Source organism: Pseudophryne corroboree, chromosome 2 (genome assembly GCF_028390025.1).
Source record: "Pseudophryne corroboree isolate aPseCor3 chromosome 2, aPseCor3.hap2, whole genome shotgun sequence".
NCBI classification, from domain to species: Eukaryota; Metazoa; Chordata; class Amphibia; order Anura; family Myobatrachidae; genus Pseudophryne; species Pseudophryne corroboree.
Window position 1 is genome coordinate 496,776,095 of NC_086445.1, and position 20,325 is coordinate 496,796,419.

The window sequence follows — 20,325 nt, forward strand, 5'->3', positions numbered from 1 at the left end:
ATATTTAAAATCCTTGAACACAAAAATTCAAGTTCAAGATGGAATCGCTCAGGGCGGTTATTCCAAGCCTGGACGAGGGGGATTACATGGTATCCTGGGACATCAAGGATGCTTACCTGCATGTCCCCATTTACCATCCTCGCCAGGAGTACCTCAGATTTGTGGTACAGGATTACCATTACCAAGTCCAGACACTGCCGTTTGGACTGTACATGGCACCGAGGGTGTTTTATCAAGGTAATGGCCGAAATGTTGATACTCCTTCAAAAAAAGGGAGTTGTAATTATCCCGTACTTGGACAATCTCGTTATAAGGGCGAGGTCCAAGGAGCAGTTGGTAGTCGGGGTAGCACTATTTTGGAAAGTGCTACAACAGCATGGTTGGATTCTAAACAGTCCAAAGTCACAGCTGGTTCCTATGACACGTCTACTGTTCCTGGGGATGGTTCTGGACATAAACCAGAAATAGTGTTTCTCCCGGAGGAGAAAGCCAAGGAGTTGTCATCTCTAGTCAGAGACCTCCTGAAGCCAAAATAGGTAGCGGTGCATCATTGCACGCGAGTCCTGGGAAAAATGGTAGCTTCCTACGAAGCAATCCCATTAGGCAGGTTCCATACAAGAACTTTTCAGAGGGACCTGTTGGACAAGTGGTCCGGATCGCATCTTCCGATGCATAGGCTGATAACCCTGTCTCCAAGGACCAGGGTATCTCTACTGTGGTGGCTGCAGAGTGCCCATCTTCAAGAGGGCCGCAGGTTCGGCATACAGGACTAGGTCCTAGTGACCATGGATTCCAGCCTTTGAGGCTGGGAGGCAGTCACACAGGGAAGAAATTTCCAGGGACTTTGGTCAAGTCAGGTTATTTCCCTACACATAAATATTCTGGACCTGAGGGCCATTTACAATGCCCTGAGGCCGGCAAGGCCTCTGCTTCAAAACCAGCCGGTACTGATCCAATCAGACAACATCACGGCAGTCGCCCATGTAAACCAACAGGGCGGCACAAGAAGCAGGATGGCGATGGCAGAATCCACAAGGATTCTCCGATAGGCGGAAAATCATGTGTTAGCACTGTCAGCAGTGTTCATTCCCGGAGTGGACAAATGGGAAGCAGATCTTCTCAACAGACACGACCTCCACCCGGGAGAATGGGGACTTCCTCCAGAAGTCTTCCAATAGGATTGTACACCATTGGGAAAGGCCACAGGTGGACATGATGGTGTCCCGCCTCAACAAAAAGCTATAAAAGATATTGCACCGGGTCAAGGGACCCTCAGGCGATAGCTATGGACGCTCTGGTAACACCGTGGGTGTACCAGTCGGTTTATGTGTTCTCCCCTCTGCCTCTCATACCAAAGGTACTGAGAATAATAAGAAGGCGAGGAGTAAGAACGATACTCGTGGATGGCCAAGAAGAGCTTGGTACCCAGAACTTCAAGAATTTATATCAGAGGACCCATGGCCTCTGCCACTCAGACAGGACCTGCGGCAGCAGGGGCCCTGTCTGTTCCAAGACTTACCGCGGCTGCGTTTGTCGGCATGGCGGTTGAACGCCGGATCCTGAAGGAAAAGGGCATTCCGGAGGAAGTCATTCCTACGCTTACTAAAGCCAGGAAAGAGGTTACAGCAACTCATTATCACCGCATATGGTGAAAATATGTTGCATGGTGTGAGGCCGAAAGGGCCCCAACAGAGGAATTTCAACTAGGTCGATTTCTGCGTTTCCTGCAAGCAGGAGTGACTATGGGCCTTAAATTGGGTTCCATTAAGGTACAGATCTCGGCTCTGTCGATTTTCTTTCAAAAAGAACTAGCTTCAGTACCTGAAGTTCAGACATTTATAAAAGGAGTGCTGCAGAGTCAGCCCCCGTTTGTGCCTCCTGTGGCACCTTGGGATCTCAACGTGGTGTTGAGTTTCTTAAAATCACATTGGTTTGAACCACTAAAAACCGTGGATCTGAAATATCTCACGTGCAAGGTGGTTATGTTATTGGCCTTGGCTTCTGCCAGGCGAGTATCAAAGTTGGCGGCTTTGTCTTGTAAAAGCCCTTATTTGATTTTCCATATGGATAGGGCAGAATTGAGGACTCGTCCTTAGTTTCTCCCAAAGGTGGTGTCAGCGTTTCACCTGAACCAGCCTATTGTGGTGCCTAGGCTACTAGGGACTTGGAGGACTCCAAGTTGCTAGACGTTGTCAGGGCACTGAAAATATATGTTTCCAGAACGGCTAGAGTCAGAAAATCTGACTCGCTGTTTATCCTATATGCACCTAACAAGCTGGGTGCTCCTGCTTCTAAGCAGACTATTGCTCGTTGGATTTGTAGTACAATTCAGCTTGCACATACTGTGGCAGGCCTGCCACAGCCAAAATCTGTCAATGCCCATTCCACAAGGAAGGTGGGCTCATCTTGGGCGGCTGCCCGAGAGGTCTCGGCTTTACAACTTTGCCGAGCAGCTACTTGGTCAGGGGCAAACACGTTTGCAAAATTCTACAAATTTGATACCCTGGCTGAGGAGGACCTGGAGTTCTCTCATTCAGTGCTGCAGAGTCATCCGCACTCTCCCGCCCGTTTGGGAGCTTTGGTATAATCCCCATGGTCCTTACGGAGTTCCCAGCATCCACTAGGACGTTAGAGAAAATAAGAATTTACTCACCGGTAATTCTGTTTCTCGTAGTCCGTAGTGGATGCTGGGCGCCCATCCCAAGTGCGGTTTATCTGCAATACTTGTACATAGTTATTGTTAACTAAATCGGGTTATTGTTGAGCCATCTGTTGAGAGGCTCTATTGTTTCATACTGTTAACTGTGTTTCATATCACGAGTTGTACGGTGTGATTGGTGTGGCTGGTATGAGTCTTACCCGGGATTCAAAATCCTTCCTTATTGTGTACGCTCGTCCGGGCACAGTACCTAACTGAGGCTTGGAGGAGGGTCACAGTGGGAGGAGCCAGTGCACACCAGGTAGTCTAAGATCTTTCTAGAGTGCCCAGCCTCCTTCGGAGCCCGCTATTCCCCATGGTCCTTACGGAGTTCCCAGCATCCACTACGGACTACGAGAAACAGAATTACCGGTGAGTAAATTCTTATTTTTACAGAGAAATAGCCAGTATAAAATAATAGGGACCGCGTGCCATTGAGGGGGTGGGGCTTTCCGGAGAGTGAGACCTGAGGCTGAAAGGCACCATTTCTTGCTGCTGCTGCTGCTGACTGCCAGGCTGCATGCTAACGCTGCTCCCCCACAGACCCCCACCAGTGGTGCAAGTAGAAAAAATGTCTTATAGGTACTGTGTGCGCGCGCCAAAAAAAAGGAGGTGGCCAAATGCCACATGGGGCATGGCCAATGAAAATGGGGGCGTGATACACATATGGGAGGGCCAGATACAGCCAGATACACATATGCCCCCACAGTGCCAGATACGCCCACACCGTGCCAGATATGCTCCTACAGTGCCAGATACACAAATGCTCCTCGGTGCCAGATGCACAAATGCCCCACGGTGCCAGATGCACAAATGCCCCACGGTGCCAGATGCACAAATGCCCCCAGTAGTGCCATATATGCTCCCACAGTGCCAGATACACATTGCCCCAGAGTGCCAGATACACAATACCCCACAGTGCCAGATACACATATGCCCCCGCAGTGTCAGCTACACATATGCCACCACAGTGCCATATATGCCCCCACAGTGCCAGATATGCCCCCACAGTGCCAGATATGCCCAAACAGTCCAGCTATGCCCCCACTTTGCCAGATACACATGCTCTGACGGTTCCGTGGAACTACCAGTTTGTATACCTGTTTCCTCCAATCCCTCTCATTCCAAGAGTTCTCAAAAGGGAAAGAGTTCAGGCAATTCTAATTACCCCGGATTGGCCTTGAAGGGCCTGGTATGCGGAACTCCTGACCATGTCTCTGGAGGAACCCTGGCCTCTGCAATTACTCAAGGACCTTCTTCAACAAGGACCTTTCGTCTATCCAGACTTACTGCGGCTACGTTTGACAGCTTGGAAGTTGAAAGGGAGATCCTGACTAGAAAATTTTTCTCCCATCCAAGGTTGTTTCCACTATGGTCCAGGCCCATAAGGTGGTCACGTCCAAACATTACCACCGTATCTGGAAGAAATAATGTCTCATGGTGCGAGGGTAGAAAATATCCTCCTGCGGAATTTCAACTTGGACGTTTTCTGCTTTTCCTACAAGTAGGTGTGGATAAGGGCCTACGGTTAGGCTCCATCAAAGTTCAGATTTCGGCTCTATCTATCTTCTTCCAGAAACAACTAGCGGTACTACCAGAAGTACAGACTTTCCTAAAGGGTGTTCTTCACATTCAGCCACCTTTTGTCCCTCCCACGGCTCCGTGGGATCTCAATGTGGTCTTGCCTTTTCTCCAGTCGGACTGGTTTGAACCCTTACACAGGGTAGACTTGAATTACCTAATGTGGAAGACAGTCACGTTGCTGGCTTTAGTCTCTGCAAGACATGTATCAGAATTGGGGGCCTTATCCTGTAAGAGCCCATATTTTAATATTTCACGAGGATAGGGCGGAACTCCGGACTCGCCCGCAGTTTTTGCCGAAAGTGGTGTATACTTTACTCATAAATCAACCGATAGCGGTTTCGGTATTGTCTGACACATCGGTTGCTCCAAAGTCCTTGGATGTTGTGAAGGCTTTGAGGATTTACGTCAAGAGGGCAGCTCGTCACAGGAAGTCTGACTCCCTTTTTGTCCTTTATGATGCTACCAAAATTGGTCGTCCTGCTTCTAAGCAGTCCATTGCTCGTTGGCTCAGGTTGACCATTCAACAAGCCTATTCTTCTATCCAGGCCTTCCGTCTTGGCCTTACAGGTGTGCCGGGCAACTACTTGGCTGGTTCGTAAAATTCTACAGGTTCAACACCTTGGCCAGAGATGACCTTCAGTTTGGTCAGGCGGTTTTACAGGGGTCTCAGCACTCTCCCACCCGTTCTGGGAACTTTGGGACTTCCCCATAGTACTAATGTCACCCCAGTATCCACTAGGACGTTAGAGAAAATAGGAATTTAATACCTACCTGTAATTCCTTTTCTTGTAGTCCGTAGTGCATACTGGGCGCCCGCCTCAGTGCTTTGTGTTCCTGCTTACCTGGTTGTAAGTGTTCTTGGTTGAATCTACTATTGCTGTCCCTGTTGCATGTTTGGTTAGCGTTGCTATCCTTTAGTACAGTTAGCGTTGCTTTCCTCTGTTCTGGTTAGCTCTGCTAATTAGCTGGTTATGATATGTGCAAACTGGAGGGCGGGGGTAGCAAGTCTGCGCTGTATAGGACTGAGACAGCTGGCCGTGTGGAGAGTGCCAGAGCTCCCTAAGGGCTCAGTACAAAAGTGCAAAATGAAAAAGGGGGTGTGCTCTCTCTTCAATGGCGCTGGTCTCTCTTACGGTCACCTATGTATGTGGATAATACCCAGGGGGGGAATGTGATCCTACCGATGCAGGTGGATGAGCCGCAGGTGTCAAATAAAGGCAGGGTACCCCGGGAAATACCCTGCTGGTGGCTCCTCTGATCGAATTTCCTTCCAGGCAATCAGGAAAACAGTCTGCAAAACGTCCAGGGGGTGGTCAGCGCCACAAGGTTTCTCCAACGTGTTTCGGGATATCCTGGTCCCTTCTTGAAGAAGCTCCTCCACCTGCATCGGTAGGATCACATTCCCCCCATGGCCTGTTCCCAGTCCACTTGTTTTTTTATGTATTGCTTGTTTTTAGACATTGCATGTTAGTATTGTATTAAATTCCATTTTATTTACCATACCAGTGTGTTTCAACATACACTTTCACACCTGGGTATTATCCACATACATAGGTGACCGTAAGAGAGACCAGCGCAATTTTAGAGAGAGCACACCCCCTTTTTCATTTTGGTTATGATATGTATTTCAACCTCCAATTATAATTAGTATCTAGGCTTTACAATTTGTTCATCTTTGGCATAAATACAGGGCAGGAATTCACTTGTTATTGGAACGTACCGTCGAATATCTAAACTAATCCCTTACAACATTTAGATTTAACTCCGTCAGCCGGAATTTATTTATTATCTAATATCAGCATTTTTTGCTATTTGATTATATTGTCATTTTTGACTGTTAATCCTTTCATTAACCACTGATTATCTTAATTTTGTGATATTAATAAAAGTTGATTTTATAACTTATCTCGAATATTCTATACATTGTTTAAAGTTAAGAGTGCACCCACAAAAGAGTCTTCTTTTCTCCTTGTTGCTCTATAACTATTAGGGGAAAACACTTAAACTAGTTAGGGTATACATTAGGCAATGTACTGGATGATCTATATCGTCCATATCCCTCAGCGTTTACCCACAGTTGTGCGAACCAGCTGTCATCAGCAGGGTCATCGAAACAGCTGCGCTGTATGTCAGATACAGCATGCCGGTGAAAGCGGCAGGTAATGATATATCATGCGGTCATACACCGGATTGTGCAATTTATATGCCTCCTTGATATAATTAACACATAATTACATAATTTAAGTGAAAATCTTCTTGTTTGCACATTGTGGCCTGTGTTGTATTAAATGCTAATTGAACCTGCCCCTCAGTGTTGCCAGATATTAGGCTTTTGCTGTTGAATTTTGAGCACACCATTCTGAAAGGTATTTCTTCCCTTCCTATAGGAAATAGATGAATTTCAGCCATATCCTATTGAAGTCATACCTGGTTTACTGTATATGGGTGACCAACGACAAGCCAGTGATCACCACATTCAAAAGAATATGAAGATTAAATCTCAAATTAACATTTCTTTAGAACCTATGAACCTGTAAGTAAAATGTCTCTAAGTGATCTGAGTGTATAATTGTTGTGCCATTTGTCAATCTTTGGCTTTGTATTAAAAATGAATTTAATATCACCTAAGTAAATTAATAACATTTCTGTTAAAGTAAGCTGTTAATTAAAGTTCATTATCATGCAAAAGTGGGTGATGATCAGACATTGATGATGAAAGGATCACATCCGCATATTGAACGTGGCAGCGTGAATCAAATGTTTATGAAAGGAAGCTAGTACTCCTAAAACATTGTCACTTGTCATGTCTCCACAACAATTAAAGAAATACACGGTCGACATTTGATGTCTGCAGCGCATAGACCTTGAAGTATGATACAGGTCGTTCGCTGGCTTGCTGGGTATATAAGGTGTGCTATAGGCCGTCTGCACACATATAACTTGTTGCTGTAATGGGTAAAAGGGGTGATTTTATCCGGGTTACAAAAAAGGATGATAATCTGCTTTTAGGCTAAGGGTGGCAGCATTTCTGAAACAGCGCACTTTGTGAACTGTTCGCGTGCTGCTGAGGTGAAGGTGTATCGTGACTGCACAAATGGTACCATTGCGAATAACTGGAGTGAAAACTGCGGAGCACTACGTGTAAGAAGTGAACTTCGGCTAGGAAGGTGCGTGAGGGCCGACCGGCACGATACAGTGGAGCAGCTTACCGGCAAAATGAACCTGGGGGCTACCAGACGTGTATCTAAAATGACAGTTCAGCTAACCCTGCCGCATATGGGGGGCTCCAAAGTAAACGGATAGTCGCAGCACCTATGCAAACGAAGGTGCATCGGTGGAAAATTGTTCTATTTGCACGGCTGTATCAGAATTGTACCTCCGCTGCGTGTAGGGTTGCCTTCTCCGATGAGTCACGTTTTCTGCCTCATTGAACGGATGGACTTGGCGTGTCAGACGAGAAAGATCAGAGAACAAACACCCTGCAACCATTGCTGGAAAAACACATGCTGGTGGTGGCAGCGTTATTTTTTGGGGAATGTTTTCCTGGCATTCTCTGGGCCCACTCATCCATGTGGAAGGCACTCTCAACCAATTTGGTTATGAATCCATCCTTGCAGTTCACTTACACCCATACATGCTGATTGTCTTCGCTGGGGCGGATGGGATCTTCCAGCAAGACAATGTGAAATGTCACATGGCTAGAAATGTCTGACAGTGGTTGTATGAGCACGACCAAGACTTCCAAGTACTTCCCTGGTCCCCTAATTCCCTGTACTTGAACCCAATTCAGCATCTGTGGGACCACCTCAATCGTTGTGTCTGCTCTATGGATCCTCTGCAACGCACCCTCCAGGAGCTGTGGGATGCACGGCAATGAGCATGGCTCCAGATACCTGTGCCAACCTACCAGCACCTTATTGAGTTACTCCTAGCCACTCTAGCTGCTGTCCATGCTGCACACGGCGGTTACTCTGGCTATTATTAACATTATGTAAAGTGCCTCTGCATTAAGTACAAATATGTGTATTTGATAGATTCAGCAGCATGCTAGTAATTTAAAAATAAATATGTCCACTGTTACTGTGTTTTGAGTGTCAGCGTCCGGAGTCTTATCGGTACGCTGGGGCCACGGGGATGGCTTCTCTGGCGGTGTGCGGGCAGCGGCGGAGGTGGGCTGCTGCGCCGGGTCCATGGGCAGCAGTGGCGGTGGTGAGGGGGTCCGCTGGTGGCGGTGGGACGCCGTTATAGCGGGTCGCTCTTGCTGAGCCGTTGCTAGGAGACCAGAGGCAGTGAGCAATGTGGCTTTGCAGAAAGGTCTGCATTACTGGGCGCCGCCATGTTGGAGACCAAGTTTTAAGCATAGTTCCTGTTTCCTGTTTCTTCCAGCCAATCCAGGGGAAGCTCTCCCTATAAAAGGGAGCTGGTTTAGGACAGGGATGCCAGTGCTTCAAGTTACAACCCTGTTGTAGGTGCTTTAGCCTGTGCTCCCAGGATACTTGTCATATTCTGGTTACTCCTGCTCCTGCTTGGTCGGTTCACTGTTGCTGCTGCAGTCCTGCCGTTCCTAACCTGCTACTGCCTGTGGAAGCGCTCCTGGAAAACCCAGTCCAGTAAGACTCTTTGGGCAAAGTCGGCCCCGGGTCTTCTGCCTCGTCTTTCAAGCCACACTCCACAGATCTCCTTCACCAGCCACGTCTTTGTACCACCGACCACAACCTGCAGATTGTTATCTTCAGCCTCATCCTCCAAACCGCAGTCCATAGTCCTTGTCTCCAGCCACGTGTTTTAACCACCATCCACAGTTCCGCAGTTCATTATTCACAACCTTGTCTTTCAAGCCACAACCTGCAGTTCTTTATCCGCAACTACGTTCTTTAACCATCGTGCCCCAGCCACAGTTCTCTACCTCAGCCCTGTACATAATAAATACTATTCATTGACTTTCAACCCCGCCTACGTTCTTCATTGCTCCGTGTCCCATGCGAAGGAACTGTATCCAACCCCCTCATCTTGTTCACCCACAGCCATCTACCTCCTCGGGCAAGTCTCAGCTGCCGGATCCTCAAACTTTGCTAGACGTGACATTGAGGGGCTAATGAATGCAGAATGATCAATTCCTTAAGTTTATCCCAGGAAACTATACAAATTTTATTAAACCCCTTTGCTCAAGGTGTGCTGAAGCTATTTTTTATTTTTTGGCATTTGTCACGTTCCAACATCAGTATCACTGTTTTTTTTTTTTATTGCGGTACCCACACAAATTATACCTTGGAGTTTTTTTTACTTTGTATTTTCAAAAAATACTATTAGTCTGTTTGCTTGTTCTAACATGTCAAACAAAATGTATCCAAAATGGCCAAAAAAGTTTTTTTTTTTTTTATTAAAATTTGTTGGTGTCATTATGTGGATTATAGGGCACAAAGTGCCTTCCTCTTCATACACATACGTATATGCTTTCCATAGCACAGGGTAACATGGCTGGAGGCTACCAGAAAATAAGTTCTAAGAGTCCCAACTTTATTATTGGAAGTCAAGATGGAGGAGTTGTCTCCTATTTTTGGACTCCGATTTTCTGTATTGTAGGGGTTATTGCCTGGTGGTCATACTGATTGCCAGGCAATAATTTCTATGGGATGCATTGAATTAGGGGGACTGCCGTCTTTTAAACAAGGTTAACTCCATCTCTATAAGAGTCTCAGTTGAGGGAATAGAGGAATTTTAAATACCTCTCAATCTTCCTGATGTGCATCACTGAGCTCCAGAACTCTTCACCAGTGGTCAGGAGATGATAATTAGTACAATCTGTTTTTATTAATGAAGAAAAGCAAGCATACAGCTGAGGCCGTCAAGGCTGCAAACAGATACACATAAAGAACATTCAATATTCCATTGAACAGAACTGTACAATCATAAATACAGTTGTCTAGGAGATGATAATTAGCTTTATTTTCTCTGCCCCCTTCCCTGAGGAGGGTGAGTGGGGCTAGTCCTCCACAATGCAGGTGTTAATGTTTTAAAAATCTAAATGTTTGTTTTAAACATGTCTGATTAACTGAGGTTAAAATATTGCACAGCTATATGACATTGCTTTATCTCCCAGGTCTCTCATGGGTGAACATGTGTTACATATGGCAGTACCAGATTCATGTGATTCAGATCTTTTGCAATTCTTTCTAAGTGCTTGCAGGTTTATAGGTAAGTGTTATATTGACTTCAGTCTTCAAACATTGGGGGTGATTCCGAGTTGTTCGCTCGCTAGCTGCTTTTAGCAGCATTGCACACGCTAAGCCGCCGCCTACTGGGAGTGTATCTTAGCATAGCAGAATTGCGAACGAAAGCTTCGCTAATTTTCTCGTAACGATTACCCGCAGTTTCTGAGTAGCTCCAGACTTACTCAGCCATTGCGACCAGCTCAGTCCTTTTTATTCCTGGTTTGACGTCACAAACACACCCAGCGTTTGCCCAGCCACTCCCCCGTTTCTCCAGCCACTCCTGCGTTTTGCAACTCGAACGCCTGCGTTTTTCCGCACACTCCCACAAAACGTCCAGTTTCCGCCCAGAAACACCCACTTCCTGTCAATCACACTACGATCAGCACAGCTATGAAAAAGCTTTGTTATGCCGTGAGTAAAATACCTAACTTTTGTGTAAAATAACTAAGCGCATGCGCTCTGCGAACCTTGCGCATGCGCAGTAAGCGACTAATCGCAGTATAGCGAAAATCGGCAACGAGCGAACAACTCGGAATGACCCCCCTTGTCCTAGTTACGGATATGTATTCAGTATTCAACTTGTTCATTGCAGCAAAGTAAAAAACAAACCGCACAATTCATCACTGACAAATTTAAACCTACAACTAAAAAAAATATTTATTGTACAATAGTTCTAAGACAATGACTTACCTGCAATTTCTTCCTTGCCATAAGACGTAGAACAATAATTTAATGAGCAATAAAATACTATTGCTGCCTAAAGAATACATAATAAATGGCATAATAACTGAGAAAGAATGTTATTTCCCTACTAAATACATATCAGATTTAATCTTTCCTCGGTCAAACATAATCCAAATTGAGGAATATATCTGATGTAAATAATACCTCTAAAATATAATGCTATATAGAGTATTGTAAGACCAATTGAAGATTATATTTTAACCATGCTGGATCCACTCTGTCAGTACTTCCATTGGTTACCTGTATTCTACAGTATTCAATATAAAATGCTTTTACTCACACACAAGGCCATTAACCAAACTACACCAACGTACATCACTTTGCTTATCTCAAAATACCTCCCAACCGACCTCTTCGCTCTTCACAAGATCTGCGTCTCTCATCCACACTCATTATTCGCTCCCATCCATGATTGAAGGACTTTCTTTGGGCTGCACTCACTCTGCCCTACCACGCACAATAAGACTCTCCTCTAGTTTCCATACCTTCAGGTATTTCCAGAAAACTCATCTGTTCAGGCAAGCTTATCAAATTCTGGAACCACTCACATTACCTTCATAAACTTTCCTATCCAATTACATCGCCACTGTACAGTCTACACATATTTTCTCTCTCTTAACTTTTACATCCTCCTGACCCCTTGCCAAGATTGCGGTGTGACCACATCATACAGCCCACTAAGAACCTTTGCAATCTAGTGTGTCCTTGTGTATCAATGCCTATTTCAGTATAGATTGTAAGCTTGCAAGCAGGGCCTTCCTACCTCTATGTCTGTCTGTTATTACACAGTTTTGTTTTATCACTGTTGTTTCCAATTGTAAAGCACAACATGCGCTATATAAGAAACTGTTAGTTAATTAATTAATTAATTAATTAATTAATGGTAGTGCTAGAGAGAATTCTAGAGGGACGGATGCCAAACACTACTAGTCCAATACAAACACAGTCTCTTGGGGGGGGGGGATCTTACTTCAACAGAGTCCCTTCAAAGGCTAATTCAATACATTACTCTTGTGCAAAGCTGCTGATACTTTGAAAAGACTGCAATACTGATTTTATGACAAAGTCTGACTCCATGTCTGCTAGTAATCTCAGAATATAGTAAAAATAGTGCACTCTGTCTTACTAGCTAGATCACAAACAAGAGTAATAGGCCACACAACATTGGATCCTGCAGAAATTGTTATTAATTTCCAGATTACAATTATCTGTATAATCTGTCCAGGCCCTTAGTCCAGTGTGATGCTTTCTATAAACTCTTATTGTTTGCAACCACACCAGTGTGCCCCGATCACTACTGGTCATAGTGATCAGGTAGCCCCATGAGTGCAATGTAAAGAGAGCAGCCACTGCTTCTCTCCTTTCGGCTTCTACCCCTGTGTCCCAATAATGGAAGAATATATCTGTTAATCAATTTTTTTTTTTTTAATTATCAAAATTATTGTAAATGCTAATTTTTTAGATAATCTTGATTATGGTGATCTTGTATTGATCAAAATTATTGATACAGGACATCCCATTAGGGATGATATACTATACAGTATACTAAGGAAGGGCACTGCCCGTTACAAACCACTGATAATCTATGACTGGTGGCAAGTAGTTTTGCCATCACTGGTGGGTACCAATGTCGCTCCATCAATTCCTCCTCCCACTTTTTGTGACATTCACAGCTCAACAGCAGAACAACCAATAATATTATTGCAGACATCATTTGCCAGCCAGCTCTGGAATCGAGGCAACCTACAGTCTTGCAAGGATCCAAAGTCCTTCTCCAAAACCAGGCAGCCATGGGCATCATGCTTTGAGGCCTGCCTCCAACTCTCTCCAATCCTCAAATGGTATTGTCAGTTCCATTTTCCTGCATTGGTTATAAGGCACAATGATCCATATGGCTACATATATTTTTAGATTGACATATTTAAGAATCAATAAATTAGAAATCATTATGTACTACCTCATTTCCTGATAAATCAGTTTGGATTACATGCCCCCTACACAACTGGAGCCCTTTACTTTATCTTTCTCAGATCGTCCAGGGTATGCTCACATTTTTGGGGAGTCACAAGGTAGTGTAGTATGATAAATTGATATTCAGAATGTCAACAGTCACTATGGCGACATGTGCATTAAGTCGACAAGCAATATGTTCATAATGTTGATATTTAACATGTTGACACCAGAATGTCGACATAGGTTTCTTTTGTTTTTGCATATTTTAGCCTAACACTAAAAATAACTCAAAACTGTACTGTTGACATTATGAACATGTTGACATTTTAATCAAGTCAACATTTCTCTGACGTCCTAAGTGGATGCTGGGGACTCCGTAAGGACCAAGGGGGATAGCGGCTCCGCAGGAGACAGGGCACAAAAGTAAAAGCTTTAGGATCAGGTGGTGTGCACTGGCTCCTCCCCCTATGACCCTCCTCCAAGCCTCAGTTAGGTTTTTGTGCCCGGCCGAGAAGGGTGCAATCTAGGTGGCTCTCCTAAAGAGCTGCTTAGAGTAAAAGTTTTGTTAGGTTTTTTATTTTCAGTGAGTCCTGCTGGCAACAGGCTCACTGCAACGAGGGACTTAGGGGAGAAGAAGTGAACTCACCTGCGTGCAGGATGGATTGGCTTCTTAGGCTACTGGACACTAGCTCCAGAGGGACGATCACAGGTACAGCCTGGATGGGTCACCGGAGCCGTGCCGCCGACCCCCTTGCAGATGCTGAAGAGAGAAGAGGTCCAGAAATCGGCGGCTGAAGACTTCCCAGTCTTCTTAAGGTAGCGCACAGCACGGCAGCTGTGCGCCATTGCTCTCAGCACACTTCACACCAACGGTCACTGAGGGTGCAGGGCGCTGGGGGGGGTGCCCTGGGCAGCAATGAAAGTACCTATGCTGGCTAAAAATACATCACATATAGCCTCTGGGGCTATATGGATGTATTTAACCCCTGCCAGGTTGTCAGAAAAACGGGAGAAGAAGCCCGCCGAAAAGGGGGCGGGGCCTATTCTCCTCAGCACACAGCGCCATTTTCCTACACAGCTCCGCTGCTAGGAAGGCTCCCAGGCTCTCCCCTGCACTGCACTACAGAAACAGGGTTAAAACAGAGAGGGGGGGCACTTATTTGGCGATATTATTATATATTAAGATGCTATAAGGGAAAACACTTATATAAGGTTGTCCCTGTATAATTATAGCGTTTTGGTGTGTGCTGGCAAACTCTCCCTCTGTCTCCCCAAAGGGCTAGTGGGGTCCTGTCCTCTATCAGAGCATTCCCTGTGTGTGTGCTGTGTGTCAGTACGTGTGTGTCGACATGTATGAGGACGATGTTGGTGAGGAGGCGGAGCAATTGCCTGTAATGGTGATGTCACTCTCTAGAGAGTCGACACCGGAATGGATGGCTTATTTAGGGAATTACGTGATAATGTCAACACGCTGCAAGGTCGGTTGACGACATGAGACGGCCGGCAAACCAATTAGTACCTGTCCAGGCGTCTCAAACACCGTCAGGGGCTTTAAAACGCCCATTTACCTCAGTCGGTCGACACAGACACGGACACTGACTCCAGTGTCGACGGTGAAGAAACAAACGTATTTTCCATTAGGGCCACACGTTACATGTTAAGGGCAATGAAGGAGGTGTTACATATTTCTGATACTACAAGTACCACAAAAAAGGGTATTATGTGGGGTGTGAAAAAACTACCTGTAGTTTTTCCTGAATCAGATAAATTAAATAAAGTGTGTGATGATGCGTGGGTTCCCCCGATAGAAAATTATTGGCGTTATACCCTTTCCCGCCAGAAGTTAGGGCGCGTTGGGAAACACCCCTTAGGGTGGATAAGGCGCTCACACGCTTATCAAAACAAGTGGCGTTACCGTCTCCAGATACGGCCGCCCTCAAGGAGCCAGCTGATAGGAGGCTGGAAAATATCCTAAAAAGTATATACACACATACTGGTATTATACTGCGACCAGCGATCGCCTCAGCCTGGATGTGCAGCGCTGGGGTGGCTTGGTCGGATTCCCTGACTGAAAATATTGATACCCTTGACAGGGACAGTATTTTATTGACTATAGAGCATTTAAAGGATGCATTTCTATATATGCGAGATGCACAGAGGGATATTTGCACTCTGGCATCAAGAGTAAGTGCGATGTCCATATCTGCCAGAAGATGTTTATGGACACGACAGTGGTCAGGTGATGCAGATTCCAAACGGCACATGGAAGTATTGCCGTATAAAGGGGAGGAGTTATTTGGGGTCGGTCCATCGGACCTGGTGGCCACGGCAACAGCTGGAAAATCCACCTTTTTTACCCCAAGTCACATCTCAGCAGAAAAAGACACCGTCTTTTCAGCCTCAGTCCTTTCGTCCCCATAAGGGCAAGCGGGCAAAAGGCCAGTCATATCTGCCCAGGGGTAGAGGAAAGGGAAGAAGACTGCAGCAGGCAGCCCCTTCCCAGGAACAGAAGCCCTCCACCGCTTCTGCCAAGTCCTCAGCATGACGCTGGGGCCGTACAAGCGGACTCAGGTGCGGTGGGGGGTCGTCTCAAGAGTTTCAGCGCGCAGTGGGCTCACTCGCAAGTGGACCCCTGGATCCTACAAGTAGTATCCCATGGGTACAGATTGGAAATTCGAGACGTCTCCCCCTCGCAGGTTCCTGAAGTCTGCTTTACCAACGTCTCCCTCCGACAGGGAGGCATTATTGGAAACAATTCACAAGCTGTATTCCCAGCAGGTGATAATCAAAGTACCCCTCCTACAACAAGGAAAGGGGTATTATTCCACACTATTCGTGGTACTGAAGCCAGACGGCTCGGTGAGACCTATTCTAAATCTGAAATCTTTGAACACTTACATACAAAGGTTCAAATCAAGATGGAGTCACTCAGAGCAGTGATAGCGAACCAGGAAGAAGGGGACTATATGGTGTCCCTGGACATCAAGGATGCTTACCTACATGTCCCAATTTGCCCTTCTCACCAAGGGTACCTCAGGTTCGTGGTACAGAACTGTCACTATCAGTTTCAGACGCTGCCGTTTGGATTGTCCACGGCACCCCGGGTCTTTACCAAGGTAATGGCCAAAATGATGATTCTTTTTCAAAGAAAAGGCGTCTTAAGTATCCCTTACTTGGACGATCTTCTGATAAGGGCAAGGTCCAGAGAACAGTTGGAGGTCGGAGTAGCACTATCTCAAGTAGTTCTACGACAGCACGGGTGGATTCTAAATATTCCAAAATCGCAGCTGATTCCGACGACACGTCTGCTGTTCCTAGGGATGATTCTGGACAGAGTCCAGAAAAAGGTGTTTCTCCCGGAGGAGAAAGCCAGGGAGTTATCCGAGCTAGTCAGAAACCTCCTAAAACCAGGCCAAGTGTCAGTGCATCATTGCACAAGAGTCCTGGGAAAAATGGTGGCTCTTTACGAAGCGATTCCATTCGGCAGATTTCACGCAAGAATTTTTCAGTGGGATTTGCTGGACGAATGGTCCGGATCGCATCTTCAGATGCATCAGCGGATAATCCTGTCTCCAAGGACAAGGGTGTCTCTTCTGTGGTGGCTGCAGAGTGCTCATCTACTAGAGGGCAGCACATTCGGCATTCAGGACTGGGTTCTGGTGACCACGGATGCCAGCCTGAGAGGCTGGGGAGCAGTCACACAGGGAAGAAATTTCCAAGGAGTGTGGTCAAGTCTGGAGACTTCTCTCCACATAAATATACTGGAGCTAAGGGCAATTTACAATGCTCTGAGCCTAGGAAGACCTCTGCTTCAAAGTCAACCGGTGCTGATCCAGTCGGACAACATCACGGCAGTCGCCCACGTAAACAGACAGGGCGGCACAAGAAGCAGGAGGGCAATGGCAGCAAGGATTCTTCGCTGGGCGAAAAATCATGTGATAACACTGTCAGCGGTGTTCATTCCGGGAGTGGACAACTGGGAAGCAGACTTCCTCAGCAGGAACGACCTCCACCCGGGAGAGTGGGGACTTCATCTGGAAGTCATCCACATGATTGTGAACCGTTGGGAAAGACCAAAGGTGGACATGATGGCGTCCCGTATGAACAAAAAACTGGACAGGTATTGCGCCAGGTCAAGAGACCCTCAGGCAATAGCTGGGACGCTCTGGTAACACAGTGGGTGTACCAGTCGGTGTATGTGTTCCCTCCTCTGCCTCTCATACCCAAGGTACTGAGAATTATAAGACGGAGAGGAGTAAGAACTATACTCGTGGCTCCGGATTGGCCAAGAAGGACTTGGTACCCGGAACTTCAAGAGATACTAAGAAGGGACTTGCTTCAGCAAGGATCATGTCTGTTCCAAGACTTACCGCGGCTGCGTTTGACGGCATGGCGGTTGAACGCCGGATCCTAAGGGAAAAAGGCATTCCGGAAGAGGTCATCCCTACCCTGGTCAGAGCCAGGAAGGAGGTGACCGCACAACATTATCACCGCATTTGGCGAAAATATGTTGCATGGTGTGAGGCCAGGAAGGCCCCCACGGAGGAATTTCAACTCGGTCGATTCCTGCATTTCCTACAAACAGGAGTGTCTATGGGCCTCAAATTGGGGTCCATTAAGGTTCAAATTTCGGCCCTGTCGATTTTCTTCCAGAAAGAATTGGCTTCAGTTCCTGAAGTCCAGAAGTTTGTCAAGGGAGTACTGCATATACAACCCCCTTTTGTGCCTCCAGTGGCACTGTGGGATCTCAACGTAGTTCTGGGATTCCTCAAATCACATTGGTTTAAACCGCTCAAATCTGTGGATTTGAAATATCTCACATGGAAAGTGACCATGCTGTTGGCCCTGGCCTCGGCCAGGCGAGTGTCAGAATTGGCGGCTTTGTCTCACAAAAGCCCATATCTGATTGTCCATTCGGACAGGGCAGAGCTGCGGACTCGTCCCCAGTTTCTCCCTAAGGTGGTGTCAGCGTTTCGCCTGAACCAGCTTGTTGTGGTGCCTGCGGCTACTAGGGACTTGGAGGACTCCAAGTTGCTAGATGTTGTCAGGGCCCTGAAAATATAGATTTCCAGGACGGCTGGAGTCAGGAAAACTGACTTGCTGTTATCCTGTATGCACCCAACAAACTGGGTGCTCTTGCTTCTAAGCAGACGATTGCTAGTTGGATGTGTAGTACAATTCAGCTTGCACATTCTGTGGCAGGCCTGCCACAGCCAAAATATGTAAATGCCCATTCCACAAGGAAGGTGGGCTCATCTTGGGCGGCTGCCCGAGGGGTCTCGGCTTTACAACTTTGCCGAGCTGCTACTTGGTCAGGGGCAAACACGTTTGAAAAATTCTACAAATTTGATACCCTGGCTGAGGAGGACCTGGAGTTCTCTCATTCGGTGCTGCAGAGTCATCCGCACTCTCCCGCCCGTTTGGGAGCTTTGGTATAATCCCCATGGTCCTTACGGAGTCCCCAGCATCCACTTAGGACGTCAGAGAAAATAAGAATTTACTTACCGATAATTCTATTTCTCGTAGTCCGTAGTGGATGCTGGGCGCCCATCCCAAGTGCGGATTGTCTGCAATACTTGTACATAGTTATTGTTACAAAAATCGGGTTATTATTGTTGTGAGCCATCTTTTCAGAGGCTCCGCTGTTATCATGCTGTTAACTGGGTTCAGATCACAGGTTGTACAGTGTGATTGGTGTGGCTGGTATGAGTCTTACCCGGGATTCAAAATCCTTCCTTATTGTGTACGCTCGTCCGGGCACAGTATCCTAACTGAGGCTTGGAGGAGGGTCATAGGGGGAGGAGCCAGTGCACACCACCTGATCCTAAAGCTTTTACTTTTGTGCCCTGTCTCCTGCGGAGCCGCTATCTCCCTTGGTCCTTACGGAGTCCCCAGCATCCACTACGGACTACGAGAAATAGAATTATCGGTAAGTAAATTCTTATTTTTTCTTGTTGACCTTTTGTCTATGACACAGGTTCTCAAACTCGGTCCTCAGGACCCCACACGGTTCATGTTTTGCAGGTCACCTGTGGATTTTTAAAATGTGACAGTTGGTGATACACAGTGCAGCTGCTGGGTGACATGGAAAACGTGAACCGTGTGGGGTCCTGAGGACCGAGTTTGAGAACCACTGGTCTATGACAACATTCAGAACCTGTTAACATTTTAACCGGATATCGTCCCAAAGATTTACAAAAGAGTAGGTTACCATGCGGCTCGCTTTATAATGAAATGATTTGGACAGGGGAGTGATGCCAAAAGCGCCCAGACATGCCCCCTCAGGGATCAGATCTATCTCTCCTCTCGGAGGAAAAGGTTTCAAAGTTGGCAAGTATGCCACGCTGCGTTCTGTCCCCTATTGTACTCTCCCTCTTTCTACCAAAACTAATAGTTGGACTGGCCATTTCCATAGAAAATGTTCCAGTATACATTTGTACATTGTTGCATGCACTTTGACTAAACTGTGAATTTGCTGCCTTTTATCTTTGATTTTTTTTGTAAGATACGCTATTTGTAAACTGTTGATCCTGGAACAAACACTTTAAAATATATATGTAATCTCTTGACTATAGAACTATCATATTTGCCCATTATTGTAATCATTCAAAACACTGACTTTGATGCTTTATAAAACTCAGAGGGGCAGATGTATTAACCTGGAGAAGGCATAAGGAAGTGATAAACCAGTGATAAGTGCAAGGTGATAAACGCACCAGCCAATCAGATCCTATATGTAAATTAACAGTTAGGAGCTGATTGGCTGGTGCGTTTTATCACCTTGCACTTATCGCTGGTTTATCACTTCCTTATGCCGTCTCCAGGCTCAATACATCTGCACCAGAGTATGCTTAGGATTTTCAAATACTCCTTCAGAGTTCCAGGGACATGAGTAGCTATTTTTCTTTCTTTGCTGAGGTCTTTTTATTAAAGATTTTGCAGATGACATGGGAATAGAACATTAAAATGTATAAGAAAGGGACATAGGTCTGAGTTTGATCAATGAAGATGAGTTGTATTGCACACAAATAAAATCATCAATTGACATTAAAAATCAATCAATAATGAAACAATCCAATGACGAACAACACAGCGTGTAAAATGTTGATCACATCCGTGTAGCAGGTTGGGTAG

General features: G+C 46.0%; 1 protein-coding gene across 8 annotated transcripts in view; it reads left to right on the forward strand.

Moving 5' to 3' along the window:
- The window catches only part of STYXL1 (serine/threonine/tyrosine interacting like 1), a 136,760-nt gene that overhangs the window by 104,582 nt on the left and 11,853 nt on the right, over positions 1-20,325 (forward strand). For all 8 annotated transcript variants that reach the window (XM_063953970.1, XM_063953971.1, XM_063953967.1 and 5 more), the window contains 2 exons: positions 6,670-6,815; positions 10,383-10,477. In XM_063953970.1, the coding sequence (XP_063810040.1) occupies positions 6,670-6,815; positions 10,383-10,477 (241 nt within the window). The remainder of the gene's footprint in view (positions 1-6,669; positions 6,816-10,382; positions 10,478-20,325) is intronic.